This window comes from Melospiza melodia, chromosome Z (genome assembly GCF_035770615.1).
Source record: "Melospiza melodia melodia isolate bMelMel2 chromosome Z, bMelMel2.pri, whole genome shotgun sequence".
Lineage (NCBI taxonomy): Eukaryota > Metazoa > Chordata > Aves > Passeriformes > Passerellidae > Melospiza > Melospiza melodia.
This window is the reverse complement of record NC_086226.1, coordinates 7,492,117-7,507,588: the sequence shown is the minus strand read 5'-3', so window position 1 is coordinate 7,507,588 and position 15,472 is coordinate 7,492,117. Positions and strand designations below refer to the sequence as shown.

At 45.4% G+C, this 15,472-nt stretch overlaps 1 protein-coding gene across 1 annotated transcript; it reads left to right on the top strand.

Moving 5' to 3' along the window:
• Nucleotides 1-1,127: 1,127 nt before the first annotated feature.
• Nucleotides 1,128-15,161, top strand: LOC134431704 (aquaporin-3-like). The gene is made up of 6 exons (XM_063179831.1): nucleotides 1,128-1,328; nucleotides 10,085-10,211; nucleotides 10,383-10,520; nucleotides 11,864-11,982; nucleotides 12,704-12,921; nucleotides 13,576-15,161. The coding sequence occupies exons 1-6, from the start codon at nucleotides 1,221-1,223 to the stop codon at nucleotides 13,748-13,750; spliced, it is 885 nt and encodes a 294-aa protein (XP_063035901.1). The 5' UTR covers nucleotides 1,128-1,220; the 3' UTR covers nucleotides 13,751-15,161.
• The last annotated feature ends 311 nt before the right edge of the window (nucleotides 15,162-15,472 follow it).

The window sequence follows — 15,472 nt, the reverse complement described above, 5'->3', positions numbered from 1 at the left end:
TTTCTTAGCCACATTCCTGACTGCTTCTCGTGTTGGCTGCAGTTTCTGTACAAAATAAAGGCCTATTCACCACTGTACTAAAAAGCTCTGGTTTTTCCACAGGAAAGTTGATGGTTAAATGAGGGGAAGAGGAAAAGCTGGGCATCTGTGGCTCTGCAGAGAAGGCGGGGGAACAAATCAAGGGGCTCCCATTTAGTCCTGCAAATTCAGCCCTGCAGCTCTGCATCAAGGCCTGGTGAGTCAAGGAGCCCAGGGAATTTTTACTACTCACTTAACAAAAACCAGATGCCATGAGCTGCACATGTCCTGTTAGCTGTCCTCACCTCAGATGGTACAGACTGGGACTGCTTTCATCCAGGCCATCCTGTGGAATAATCCTAGAGTGATACAGGATGTTACTGACAATGAAAAGGCAGCAAGGGCTGTTTCCTGTGTGGCTCGGTAAGTCTGTGGTTCTGTGATGGGAATTGGCTCTGCACTGGGAGCCTTGTGCCTTTTCTTTACAGCTTTCAGAGGGATTGGGCTGTGAGGGCTCTCCCAAAGCTCTGGGAGGGTGAGATAAGTTGTAATAACACAAAAGAATTTGGACTCAAACGTAGAATTCCGTGGAAAGAGGCTTGGTCTTGTTCACAGTACCAGCTTCAGCTGGGTAAGTGCTGGAGCTCAGGAGCGCCTCAGACTTAGCTGTAGGGGTTAAAACCCTTCTGCTTCCCAATTTTTCTGTCAAAGCACCTGCAGCCTCTGAATCAGCACAGGAGCACACTTTACTTTACCACTCTGCAACAGCTTAAGAGGGAAGGAAACCTGAATGCAGGGTACCATGCTCACACAAATGGGTAAGGCACTGCTCAGTCTATACATTTAAGTGAAGCTGGAGAAGGGCAGATATGGCCCTGTATTTTAGCTGGTGGTGAAAATAGCAGTGGCTTCAGCAGGACGCATTTAATTCCTTCTTCCTATGAAGCTCCTGAATATTTTGCTCACCTATGCAAGCAATAAGGAAAATGAAAAAAACCACCCACGCTGTCTCGTGCTGAAAAGCAGGAAAAAAAAGTTGGGTTTGAAGAGCGGGTGGAAGGGGTGTGGTTACCCAGGAGGTGTGTCAGGCATCGATGAACTTACTTATAAGCAAAGGCAGCTGTGCTGGAGAAGAAACTTTGCTGAGGCTTTGCCAGCTGCTGCTGTTCCCCTGACACCACCTGAGAAGCACCTCTGCTGCGATGGGGAGGCAAAAGGACATTCTTGCTACCATTGAGGAGCACCTGAGGATCAGAAACAAATTAGTGCGGCAAGCGCTGGCCGAGTGCTTGGGGACGCTGATCCTGGTGGTGAGTGGGGGCTGCAGTGTGGGATGCTCTCTGACCTGTGGGATTGGGGGAAGCTGTCCTGGTGAAGGGGCTGCGTTGCTGTCAGGGTTTGCACTGGGAATGAGCCCAGCTCTGGTGCAACCTGCTGCAAAGGGTCTGGAGGACAGTCCCTGTGCACAGGGAAAAAATTAATGCATATTGCTTAAGGGTGGGCGTTGGGGTTTCTTACAAAATGTGGGCTCTGAAGAGCTTGTTGGGTGTGTGGAAGCTTCTGTATATCTGTGAAGTGCAGGGAGCAAAACAGCTCTGTGTGAGCAGCAAGTGTTTTGCTAGAGATCATGCAAAACTTCCTTTCTGTCCGCCTTAGGATATTTTCTTGGCTCTGAAATACTGCAAGTGTTATCACCCGAGGAAGTGAAAGACATTTTTGTTTCTTTTCACTTAACTTTTCCCATGCATCCCATCATGAAGAAGTAGCCAGAATTCTAGCTGTTGCAATGTCCTTTTGCTGTCAGCCACTGATTCCCCAGGGGCTTGTCAGTGGGGCTGCACGATACCATGGCAGCTCCTGCTGGGACCTGGTGCTTGCTATCAGCCACTGTGCCTTTCAGTGGCCAATGGAGATAAAACTCTTCTGCCTGTTCTAGTGCTCAGTTTCCAAAGGGGTGGAATATAAGGGATAAAACAGGATAAATGTGTGTCTAATGCCTGAGGTTGCAAATGTTTTGAGCAGCTGCAATTTGCTTTAGAGTTAAAGGCAGATATGGACAGCTAGGTGAGTTGTGTATGAACTGTGTGGAGTAAATGCTGGTGTAGAAAAACGGTGGCAGGGATATCTGGCTTAGAGCACCTGCATCTGAAAATGCAGGACTGCCCAGCTGGCCGCTGGTTTGATGTATATGCATTGAGGCAGAAATGAGTTGGAGTTCGCACAGTGAATATCTGCAGGTACAGGTTCCTCTGAGGTGGTGTAAATCCAGAGCAATCCTGAAGGTTTCAGTGGAGTGACTGTGGGTTTACACCTCCTTGTAACTGGTGGCTGAACTCTCTGGAGAGAAGTCTAAGGGTTGGAAGAGTTGAAGGCAGAGGAAGGCTTGATGAAGCACCTGGGGATCAACAGAAAAAGACTGACGCAATTATATGCTCTCATAAATAAGATTTTTTTTTTTTTTGATGATGAAGAGAGCATTTTGGAATCTTGTATGGCAGCTTAGGGGACTCTGCTAAGACTGTGTAAAATGTTTCCACTCTCAAAAGAAGGCAGCTTTGTATGGTGCAATGGCTTTATTGTCAGAGTGACCCAGCTTTGGTGATTTGCAAACAAGTCCTGTTGATTTTTCCAGGAAGGGTTGTTTGGAATTAAGGTGGGTAGAAGGTGATAGGAAAGTGATTAACAGTTAGAAGATTGCTGTCTATTAATCACTGATGTTGCTGCTGTTAGTCTCAGGATTGAAACAAGGTAAGTCTTGTAGTGGACTAATGCTTCCTGATAGCAAAGCTAATATTGCTGAGAAACAAGACAAGCCTTTGGCCTTTTGGATCTGAGCTTTCAGAAGGGCTCATGATCCAAACCCCACTAGTCCATCCTCTGTCTGTAACAGTTGGCACAACAGCGACTACATTTCCTTACACCTTGCCTCTCCAGGCAGAGAGGCATTGGGATCTGCTCAGAGCTCGAGTAAGGGTTTGGTCCAAAATCATAAGCAGCCTCCAAATCGGCAGTGGCAATGGGCACCCACCAGCCACGCTGGACACTGCATTGGCAGAAGTGGGCAGCACACGCCTTGTCCTCAGGAGCATCAAACCTGCTCTGTTGCAGAGTGTGTGTGTCTAAGCTTACAGGCTGAGCCTTCACCGTGTTTGGGAGTTCCTGAACTGGTTTTAGAGGCACAGTCAACCCCATAACTCCATCCTGTAGGAGTCAAACTCACTCAGGATCTCCTGCTGCAGCTCTGCAGTGGACAGAGCGCTGTGGGCTTTCTGTGACCATGTGAGAGAAAAGGGAAAGTCCCAAACTCAGTGAATTCTCTTGCATGGTCAGAAGTCCAAAACAGGCTGCACCAGAGGAAAGTGGGTTCCAGGACTACAAGCTTGCAATATCCAAGCTAGTCAATCCCTTTCCAACTTTGTGCTGTCTCAGTCTATTTGTCTTAGCAAAGGGAAACTTGCAGTTTTTTCTTTATTTCCACCCTGATTCCTTTTAATAGTTTTATTGTATCACCTACATGAAATAGAAAGGGTCTTGAAGGTGAATTCCTTCCCCTTTACGTTGGCCTGGACAATTGTTTGAGTTGGATTTTCTCCCAAGACAGAAATTGTCATTTTGTACCTTGCAAAAGTCCCTGCTGCCCACCCTGCCAGCAGGTTGAGCTGTGTGTGTGCATTTAGAGGGATTGTACCCCAGTAAATATCTGTTTTGGGCTTCACAGTAAAATGCCTGAAGAAAGACCTGAAACCATGAAAGTTTTCTTCATGGTAGATGGAGTTGACTAAACACAAATATGTTTGAATAAAATATTATCAGGGATGGATTTAAGGTTAGATGTTGTTCACACTGAAATCGACTTCCTGAGCCCCAAGGGAGGGAGATGGTTTAAACTTTGCAGCTTACTTTAAATTTTACTGTGTAATGTAAAACTTGTCCCACTGTGGATATTGGCACTGCTTCAGCTTCTTCCCTCCTCCCTTTCACTCGCATAATGACTGCAGCTCTTTTAAGCTCTTCTAGACAAAACCTAGATTGAAGATCCCTATAAAGTCTCGCTGCCTGTAAGAATGAACCTAGTGCTTGATTTTGTTTTTCTCATTTTTTTTAAAGAGATGGTGGAGGTAGAATCATCGAGCGGTTTGAGCTGGAAAGGACTGTTTGAATAGTGCCTCTTTTTTTTAAGATAAGAAAAATAATCCAGCTAAGGCAGCCAAGCCCTGAAGAATGCCAAGGCAGGTTGCTGTCTACTTCCAAGCCACTTTTGCTGTGCGGAGCACCTTGCATAACTTTTATTTAATTTGTGGGTGGTGTCTCTATTGTTGCAAAAATAGTAATGCTGATTCTACATACATCTCCTTTGATACTTAAATTGGCATTTCCCCGCTTCAAAATTCACTCTCTGAGTAGCACTTTAAGCTTGAGCTTTATACCTGTGCTGGAAGCACCGCTTGCTGGCAATCGTTAAGCACTACAAACGCCAAAGGCATTTTCCCAGTCCCTTGCTGTTTGTGTTATTACTGTAGCAACCCACCAAAGCCAGATTTCCATGGTGGGTCTCCGTGCTTCTCTTAAGGCTCGGTCTGTTTGCCTTGCTCTGCTGGCTGTAAATACCAAAGCTGGTTCTGTTTGTCTTTTACATTTGCAGGAAAAGTAATGTGCTGATTATGACTGATTTCCGAGTGGGACTCACTGTGAATCACTACTGTAGAGGCACAAAGAAAGAACAAAACAGCTCCTAATTGCTTTTCAATTGTTGCTGCCTTGACTTTGTGGCTAGGTGGTAGCTTTTTGGGGTATGACCACAGAAACAAAAATGGCAAAGTGGTTTGGATGACTAAAGCAAGGGGATCTTCACCTCGTGACATGACCACAGTAAGGGGAGCCCCACTTAGGTGCTGGCAACTTAAAGTTGCTGCTCATCCCACAACTGTCTGGGACAGCACAGTAGTTCCCACAGTTGCTGTTTGATTTGGGGTGGTTTGCTTAAACCCAGCTTATCACATTTAGAAAATGTAATTTAAAAAAAATTAAAGTTCTTTTCTTGGTTAATGCTTTGCTAGGCTGTAAAAGTGAATGGAAATCCTTGCTGTAAGCATGTTGAGTGCTGCTGATTCTTCCTTGCAAAGGAGGGTCTGGTGGGTCCTGTGCTGCTGGGTATGGGGACACGGGTAGTGGCAGTACTGCTGCTTTCCCTCAACCCTTCCACAGAAGGGATTGAAGCTCTTCCCTAACTGTCCAAAACTGTCCCTTCTTGCTGTCTCTCTCCAGAAGCAGGACATTTCTCCTTCCTACAAACAGGACAGCTTGGGCACTAAGACTTTCCCTTGGTGGGAAGGCATCTTTTCCCCAGGAGTGCCCAACCCTGTAACCAAGCCCCCACCAGACACACTGGTCTTTCTAGTGGCTGAAACCTCTGGTAGGGGACATCAGAACAAATGTTTTTCCCTCTGTGCATGGGTGAACAACCTAAACCAGTGAATTTCATCCCTAATGCCCAACTCCTCTGCTGAAGGTCGCTCAGGTTTCTTGAGCTGGGGGAGGCTCATGTCTCCAGCTTTGTGCAATGTTTTTTATAGCATGTGATGTATGTGGGGCGCAGTTTTGCTTAGAGTCTCTCATCTCTCCAGCCCTGCAGCCCTGGCTTGGCTCTGGTTCAGTGGGTGGTGCACAAAGAGCTGTAACATAACAGGCCATCTGCTGCTGCCCTTCCTGCAGGGCTGCTTCTGTACAGGCTGCCTCCAGCTGTGCTGGACAAAAAACTGGGCTCTGGGGTCTGAGGTTTCTCCTTGCTTTGCAAATTGAGAATGATGACCAGCCTGGTTGTTTGAGAGATGCTTTGAGGAAAAGCATGAAGGATAGTGCTCCTTGCATTGTCTTTCTGTCTGGTGGAGGCTATCCTGCCGTGTGAGCTGTGGAGTTCAAGATCTCTGCATGCTGATCTTGCTCCCTGCCTTCTCACTATGAAGAGAGGTATCCTCTGTGTGTTCAAAACTTAAAATCATCCTTCAGTATCTCTGGGTTTTCTCCTTCAAAGCATACTCATGGTCTGACTGTATCTTCTGGCATCTTCCCCATTAACCAGAGAACATCAAGGGCTGACCAGTCTTTCCCATCCACCAGGGTGATTAGGGTAGATTTACAGTAGGCTTCTTGCCTAATCCCTGCTTTATTTGCTGGCAGAAGAGTTGTAATTCAGGTAATTGCACTCCTCCTGATCTATGCCAGCAAAGCTTTCCCACCTACATTTAGAAACCTGTCTGAAGTCGAAGAGCACATGCTCTCAGGGCTTTTGTGTTGCACATTAAGGTGTAAAAAAGCTTGCTGGCAAAGAAAGGAGGAGACAAGAAAGGAAAGAAACCTGGCTCTTGTGCAGAGGAGTTCTGAGCACCATGTGAAGCTCACATATGAATCAGTTTTCCACAAGGTCTGCCTAAATAGGCTGCCTTCAGTAGCCCTGTTTCTTCATGAGCTATTGTGACTTTTTAACCTCCATGGCTCTTTCCTACCAGCCCCTACTGGCTACAGGGCTTCCATGTGTTCAGACATTGAGATGGGGTGGTTTTTACTTGAGTGATTGAGACAGGGTGTTTTTATCTTGAGGGACAAAGCCAGCTGCTCAGTCTCCAAACATGCCCTGGACACAGGGAGCTCACGGTTTCTGAGTGTGAGGTATCCCCTGCAATGTGCTACCTTTTCCCATTATTTGCTGCTGGTGCCTCCTTTGTTCAGGAGTGTTCTTTTCCCCTCTGGAGTCTGGCACCCCTGCCACTCCTGAGCCCATTGCTGCAGAACAAGGATTTAGCCCTTTTTCACAGTGCAAGAAGCTGAATCACCCCATGAGCAGTAAGAAACCTCCCTGTTAAATTTGCTAGACTCAGTAAGATGGAAGTAGGGAGCAGGCTTCCATTAACCTGGTTAATGGCTGCATTGACTCCAATTCATTGGAGAGCAGGTTTAACACACTGGAGTGATGCTTTATTGCAAGTGTTTTATGAGCACTTTAAAACCACTTTTGAGCTTGGCTAGTATTGTGGGTGTGTAACAGTCAACAACTGCTGCACCTACTGTCATGGGAGGTGCTAACTTGCGTTTCTGTTGGCTGGACATTCTTCCAGAAGTGTTTTTTTTTACACAAAAACAGAACCAAAATACACCTCCCCCCACAAAACCAAAGCCAAATAAGTGAAAAAGCAAAACAAAAATCCAACAAATGCAAATGAAAAACAAAACCACGAAACAAAATGCTGTGGGAGGCAAGTTATTAAAATCAAAAGAATGGGGTGTGATCTCCCCTTAGGTGTGCACCACTGTCCCTGACTACAGAGATAGAAGATTTGCTAAGAAGTCTTACATACATTTAATGAACTAAAAAGACTGGGAAAAATGTTGAATTGCTTTTATTTGACCTTCCTTGCCGTTCAACCCAAGCTGGATGCTCCTGAAGAGCTCTCTGTGAGCAGTGGACAAACAAAACCTATAAAATGAAAGCTGAGATTCTCTGGTCTCATCTGATCTGGGAAAAGGAATTGGAAGGAAAACTAGCAAAGGGCAGAAGTGAAAGTGGTGTGATTAAAAATTGTATTAGCTACTACCACAACAAAACTCTGTAGTGTCAAGGTACTTGCCACAGAAGTCTGGGTAGGCATGACTTGAACTCATTCCCTAAAGTCAAATGCCATGGAGGGATGTCATGCATGACACTGTGTTTGTGTGTTTAGTGGACTCCACTGGTGCAGGATGGAATTGAACACATGTGTATCAAAGTTCAAACCTGTTCCTGAGTATCACTGCACTCTTTTTATCTGCTGAGGGTTAAGTTTTCTACTGTTACACTGAATTAAGCCAAACAGTGTCCATGGCCCATCTGATAAACAGCTGTAAAGGTCCTGTGGAGTGGCTCCAGGGTGTTTTTGCATGGCCCATAGACTCCCTTCTGAGGAAAAGCTGGAGTGCTACTGCCAGGTGTAGGATGGAGGAGAGGAGGATGGGGAATGACCTCCTGAGATAACCTCTTGAGAAATGGCAGACCTGGCATTCCTCCAGCTCAGGGGAAGACCTTTGTGGGCGATCGGGGAGGTGGAGGTGGGAAAATTTTACTCCTTGGTTTCTGCAGCCAAAAGGTATGTGCATAACCATGCACCAACCACCTGCAGGACTGCCAGCTCTTACAGAGTGAATAACACAAATACCTTCATCGCCATGGATCACCGGTGGGTAAACTCCTCCAAACTCAGGCTTTGTGGGCTTGTCCCCTGCCTGGTCAGAATAATGTGCTGTGTGGCCTTTGAGAGGCAAACACCATGGCCACGTACTCTCTGAAATCTCTCCAAAGCTTGTTGGGGCTCGTTTGGGGAAAGGCAGAAACAGGATTCACCCTGGCTTTTAGCCTGTATTTATTTGCTCAGTTGGAGCTGTGCGTCCCTTGGTGGTTTGGGCATAGCTATTTCTGCTTGCTGCCAATAACAAATATTTTCTGCTTTTGTCTTGGAGTCTCCTCTGCCATGGTTTCCCAGCTGGGTAAGGATATTGTAGGGGCTGTTCTGACTGCACCCAGTAGAGAGCAGTGCTGGCTATCCCTCCCTCACTACCGAGTTCTGCAGGTTCCTTTATTCTTTTTACACAAGGCCCTTGTGTTGGGCACCTGGTTCCTTGTCAAGAGGCACTTATTTACAGAGTGTCCACCTCATGAATCAGCCTGCAGGCTACCTGGCTGCTCCTTTCCAAGCAAGCTGAGTGCACCTTTTGCTTTGTTAGCAATTCTTCAGTTGTCAAGGGTACGGGAGGGGATGAGTTACGTTTGTTTTGTCTTTGCCTCTGATTTGGATTGTGTGTTGCTCAATGGGCATGTCCAGTGTTGGCTGAAGAATAGACAACAGCCAACCTGGCCACCTTGGTGCCTGTTTGGTGGCTTATCCTGTAGGAGTTGATACCACCTCTGTGGCAGTTGAGTAATTCTGGGATGATGGAGTTACGGAAGTAGAAAGTCTTTGTGGGGGCGTAGTTGTGGATATGTGGTCAGAAGAAATAAGTCAAGCCTTGATCCCTAGATTTGAGCATCTCATGAGCAGGCTGTAATCTCTGTCCTAGTTTAAGCATCCTCTCAGTACCTGCCAATGTGGTAATTCCAAGTGATAATGCACCAAGGGTCAGTTCAGGTGGAGCCAGTGGGAGATAGAAGCATACAGATGATCAGGTTTAGAGCTCTTTAAATTACATGTTGCATAGTGGAAAGACTTGCCAAGACAGAAAGCCTGCAGCTGGATGGCTGATGAACTGAATTGCTGTGGGAAACTAGTTTCAGTTGTTAAAGGTGAGCATAGGAATGAAGGCTTTTAGGTGCAGTTGGGAAGAGAAGAATTATCCAGTTGGAGTGAACATCTTTAAGCAACACCTTCCTTAGCTACTAGGAAACAGTTTTATAATCCAAAATAAACAGTATTTTTCTACCTGAGTGTTTGGTTTGCTGCACACCTGATCTTGGACAGAAGGCAAAGACTGGCTGTGCTGGTGGACTCTCTTGAATATGGACTTTTCTTGATGGAATCTGGATAGAGAACTCCAATAATGTCAGGCTGAATGTGGCCTTCTTCAGTCACAACTGTACTTCCAGGTATTAACAGAATTGTTCCCTACCAATCTATGTGCTACTGTGTCAAGCAATTATTAGTCTTTTTAACACAATGGTACCCAGATCCCTCATCAGCATAGTTGTACTGTGAATATCTCAGAGCAGGATGATGTCTGGCTCTTCCTTCTCACCTGGCATCTTAAATTTAGATGTTTGGACAAAGAGTTACAGACTGCTGTAGATACATCTTGCTTTTAATTTTAGCCCTATTTTCAGTCCATCCTGCCAGGAGATAGATTTGTCTGTGCCCTTTTTTCTTCCCTCCCATCTCTAGAGATAATGCATAGATACTTTGACCAAAGATAGATGCTGTGAAGGCTTTGAGTCGTGAGTGGGCTGTGATGTCCCATGAAGGTGTAAGGGGAGCGATTGCAGCCATTGGTCAGCAGCTGGCCCTGATGTGAAACAGAGAGGGTAATTTCAATCTTTTTCTCCTCCTAGCTCTTTGGCTGTGGCTCTGTTGCACAGATCATTCTCAGCAGAGGGACCCATGGAGGTTTCCTGACTGTCAACCTGGCCTTTGGCTTCGCTGTGACGCTCGGCATTTTGATTGCAGGACAAGTCTCAGGTACGTCTGGCTCCACGTGGACAACTCCACAAGTTTCACCTGTGTCAGTTGTTGTTCAGGTTTTCATACTACTTTTCCTGTGTGCCACCGGTATGGAAGCTAGTGCCCCTGGCACAACTCTGGGACCTAATTGTGCCCATTAAAGTACACTAACCGCCATCCTCTCTGCAGGTGGACACCTGAACCCGGCTGTCACCTTTGCCATGTGCCTACTGGCCCGGGAGCCCTGGATCAAGCTGCCAATTTATGCCCTTGCACAAACCCTGGGGGCTTTCCTTGGAGCTGGCATTGTCTTTGGGCTGTACTATGGTAAGTGTGGAAACCCTGTGTCTTTTTTGAGGTGAGACAACTGTGTTTGTGACTCTCTGCAGGGAGGGAAGTTTTTGTATCAGACAGGAGAACTTGCAGTGCAGTATTCCAAGAGACCTCCTTACTGTGTTTGTGAAATGGCTTTGCCATTCTCATGATGATGGGGTCAAGCCTCCTCAAAGCAATCTGAAGGCCAACAAACATTGTCAAAGTGCAAGTTTGTGTGCTTGAGTAATGAACACTGGACCTCTGGAAGGGCTCTTTTGTATCTACTGATCTTCCAGAAAAGTCAGTGCAGCACTAGCAGTGATGAAGGTTTTACATCTGTTCACTGTTCCAGAAGCATTTTCTCATTCTTGGCTTAAAAAATGAAGTCTTCACTGTGACGTTCAATGCATTGTCTGGTGTTAACTTCCAGATAATGTGACTTCTAGCAGATTTTGCTGCTTTTATAGAGTGATTCCATACCTTGGAAAGCACCTTACAAATCCAGTTCCTCATCCCTCTATTTCTCCTGTGTGCTTTTCATCATCATAGGGAGATCTTCAGTGGGCAAGAACTGAATTTTTATGCTGGGCCTTGCTGTTCCTCAATATCAAGTGTGACATTTGGAATCAGACTTTGCCTCCCAGTTGTTTCTGGCAAGAGGAGTGATGTTCACTGTAGCTGAGTGGAGCACCTGTTATTTCCAGCATCACTGTTATTTGCAGCTGGAGGAGGAAGCTGCCACCCCAGCACTGGCTGGAACTGCTTTTCACTTTAGTAAGAAGCAAGGAGATCTTCCTTCCTCTCAGTAAATATCAGGGCAACAGTTCCACACCAATTACCTTTCCAGTTCCTGGGTTGAGGCCTCCTCTTCAGAAGGGATTTAACCCCATTTTAGCTACCTAACCCATGGAGAAGCTACATTCAGAGGTGTCTGGCTTTGTTTCCACTCACCATGAAGGAAAGATAGACTGCCCTAAGTTAGTTATCCAGCTTCTACACAGTGGTAGGCAAGGCACTGATGGCCCTAAAGACAACCTTGGGAGTTGTAACTTACAAAAGTGAAAAAAACCCCAAATCCTGTTTGCTGATCCATATCACTATGTCATGTTTTCACACCAAGACTGATACCACAGATGTTTGGTTACCTTTGGGAGAGAGTTGGAGTCACCTTAGTGTTTGCTTCTTGACTCTTTCTTGATGCCTGGCAAATAATTGTTAGGAACAGGGACTAATGCCATCTGCCTCTGAGCCTGACTGGTTAAAATGCTGTGGTGGATGATGCCATTAGTTTTCCAAATAAAAGTGTTTGCTCTACAGCAAATGATTTATTTTTTTTTCTCCTTCCCTACCTCTAGATGCTATCTGGGCTTTTGACAGTAACAGACTCACTGTTACAGGACAGAATGCCACTGCTGGTATTTTTGCCACCTACCCATCTGAGCATCTGAATGTTGTGAATGGCTTCTTTGACCAGGTGAGAGGGTGCTGGGAGGATAAAAGTGCATTTGAAGAGGAATCTTTTGGGTGGGTCTGGGCCTCACCTTTAGTTAGAAAATTAATTGCAATTTAAAGATAAGGTATCCAGAAAGGTTTTTTTGGAGTTGACACAGGTATCTCACTAGCCCATAGGAAGAGCAGGGCCAGAAAGGACCTTACAGCCAGAAGGCTTGTGCCAAGGCATTAACAAGTGTTACAACACTGGTCAGGACACCAGAGAAAAGAAAGCAATTTGTCACAGTCCCTGAAGAGCCATAGTGTGAGGAATGATAGCTCTTCCTCACTCTCACTCTGGTACTGTGGTTGTGGCACAATTCAGAGGTCAGCTGGATATGGGGTGGCGGTTGCTGTTGAATGTGACTGTCTTCTAAACTTGCCATCAACCACAAAAGGTACAGCTTCTACCCAGCCAGGGCATGTGGGAAGGAGGTTTAGGAAGTTGTTTCCAGCTTTTCTGGCTGTCTAAACAGCTATTCATTACACTTCTGGGGGTAGGGAGAAAGGTTTGATTGAGGTTCTGGGTTGCCATAATCTCAAGAGAGGAGCTCCACTCTTTTATTCCTATGGCTGCTGTGGTCTGATAGTGTCGTAGGGTGACTTGGTCTTTTTAAGAGAATTACATCCCAGAGGAGTTAAATAACTTAGCTGTAAGACTAATCTGGATTAAATTCATGTTTTCCTTCCCAACCCCTCTCCAGTTCATTGGCACTGCCTCCCTGATTGTTTGTGTCTTGGCGATTGTTGATCCCTACAACAACCCCGTCCCCACCGGGCTGGAGGCCTTCACAGTTGGTTTTGTTGTCCTTGTTATTGGAACCTCCATGGGCTTCAACTCTGGCTATGCTGTCAACCCTGCCAGGGACTTTGGGCCTCGTCTCTTCACAGCCATTGCTGGCTGGGGCATGGAAGTGTTCCGGTAAGTGCTTGGCGACAAACACCTTGAGCATCAAGGCGGAATAAATTATGAATCCAAATAGCTCTGGCACTATAAAGAGTCTTGGCAAGGTATCTTTGGATTGTCTAAATGTTGCTAAAAGATGCTGTCTGCTTTTCGGCTTCTTAAGAAATCGTGGAAGCTGGGCAGCTTCCAGTGGTGAGAGCAAATGACATTGCTGTCAAAGAGGAAATCTCAGAGGAAATCTGAGAATTTCAGTTGCACCTTGAACATGAACACATCATGATTTTTGAATGGTAGAAAATGAGAAGTGTTTGTTATTTTTGGAGACACTTAAGAGGGCCGTGTTATCAAGGGTTGCTTTCCTCCAAGCAGTGGGAGGGAATTGAAGGTGCCTAGTGTAGGCACAGCAAATGCTTCTCTCCTTTCCTGGTGGAGAGACAGTCTTGGAAGTCCTGAAAGTAGTTATTCTGAATGGCTTGTCACTGGGATTTAAAGTGTTTGTTTGTGTGTGTGTGGCAACGTTTGCCTTGGAAGCTCTGCAGGTGCTGCTGTCCTGTGCAAGTGGGTGGTGATGGCTGCAGAGGGTCAGGTCCTGCACGGCTCCTGATCCAGCAAATATCCCAATGCTTAGGCTGCACTCCTTACCTTGTGCACTTCCTTTTTGTTTTCCAGGATTGGTAAGCCGTCCCACTGGTGGTGGGTCCCAGTTGTGGCTCCTTTCCTTGGGGCAGTTGCAGGAGTGATTGTCTATCAGCTGACGATTGGATGTCACGACGAGCCTTCTCCCCCTGCCTCCGAGCAGGAAACAGTCAAGCTGGCCAACGTGAAGCACAAGGAGAGGGTCTGAGGAAGCTGTCACCCAGATCTGGCAGGTACTCATTACTCAGGACTGCAGCTGGCAAAAAGGAGAAGTTAAGAAGAGCTTCAAGAACAACAGAAGGAAGAGTTTTTTACCTGTCTAGCATTTTTTTGTTTTTTGTATATCCCTGACATATTTGCTTTTGACATTTCCCTGTGAGCCTTCCTCCAAATGCAGTATCATGTAATCTTTTCCTAATAGAAGGGGATTGAGGACTGTAGGAGTCAGGAGAGAAGTGGGCATTGTTGTCCAACACAAATTGGGTGTTCAGGAATTTGAAGCTCTTTTGAGCTGTGTTGCTGACATTGCCTGTGACCTTGGCAAACTGCTTCCCTTCAATCCTGCGTTCCAATCTGTAGAATGGGGATCATGCAAAACTTAAATTGTTTTGCTGGCATGGATTGGAACCTCCTACATCCTGGAGGAAATTTGCCTGTGATTCTGTGGATCAAATTCTGCTTGATGTTGCTCTAAAGTTAAAGTCAGTGCCTTGACACCAGGAATTAACTAGTCTAGAGGATTTTTATTAGCCAAACTTTCACATCTCTTATGAATTCCTAGATATTGATCCATAATGTCAGTGAAGAATGTAAGAATGCATTGGATTTTCATTTAATAGTAAGACAAAATGTTTACAAACAAGCACATCCTGGTGTTACAATAAAAAATTTTAGTATTGCCATCTCATAGAAGATCACATGTAGGAAATCCTTAGTCTAACTAGGGCTAATCTGGACAAAAAGCTTGGCTCCCAGAAGCAGCTTTTCTAATTAATCAGCTTTGTATATAAACTGCAAGCAGCTAATAGCTAAGATCCAGTAGAAACACAGTGTTGCTTAAGTTGCGTGTGTTCACGTAAATTTTACAGTGGTGTTGTTGGGGGTTTATTTTTGTTGTTTTAGTAGATTTATATATAAATATACTCCTTGAAGCTGTTACTAAATACCAAGGTTGGGATGAGTTCATATAGAGATGTACGGGAATTGCCGATTCTCTGTCAGCTTTGAGATAATTTTGGGTTTTGCTGGGATGGTCTTGGATTATGGAATTGGGGTTTGTAGAGCACCTCCTTTTCTACCTTGCAGAATAACTGGGATATCCCTGGTACTCATGGCTGAGGGACTGAGGTCAGGCACCTCCTGTACTAGCAGTACTGGCATCTCAGGGGATCTCTGGCTCTCCCAACGCCATATTATTACAAAGTATTTGAAAAAAAGCATTATTGGTTGTGAAAGAATTTGGAAGTCCCATGCATTAGAGAAACTTGTTCAAAGCCTATTTCTTTAATGTGTGAATTCATTAAAAATGTATCATTGTACACATTTCCAGTCAGTAAAAGGATGTATTCTTTTTGTTTTCCTTTTTAAAAAAATAAAAGGTCAATACCCACACTGAAAAATGCTAGTGTTGCTTGTATTTTTAAGTAGCTGTCAGCAAACTTCACCATGGAAAGGAAGTCATCTATAGCAATAGCTTCCTCAAGCCCTTTTCCTCTTCAGCCTGAGCAAAGGGGAATTAACCCTTTTAGGCAGTACATCTACATGCTCCACTCGTGTTTTATGCCTTTCCCTTTCGGGGTGTGATTTTGAGGCATGTGGAGGAGATGGAGTAGCTGTGTAGTTTAGTGACCAAGGTATGGGCTGGGGTAAGATTGTCCTGCTGTCAGGCATCTTATTCTTACAGCAAAAAAAAACACTGGGTAAGTATTTG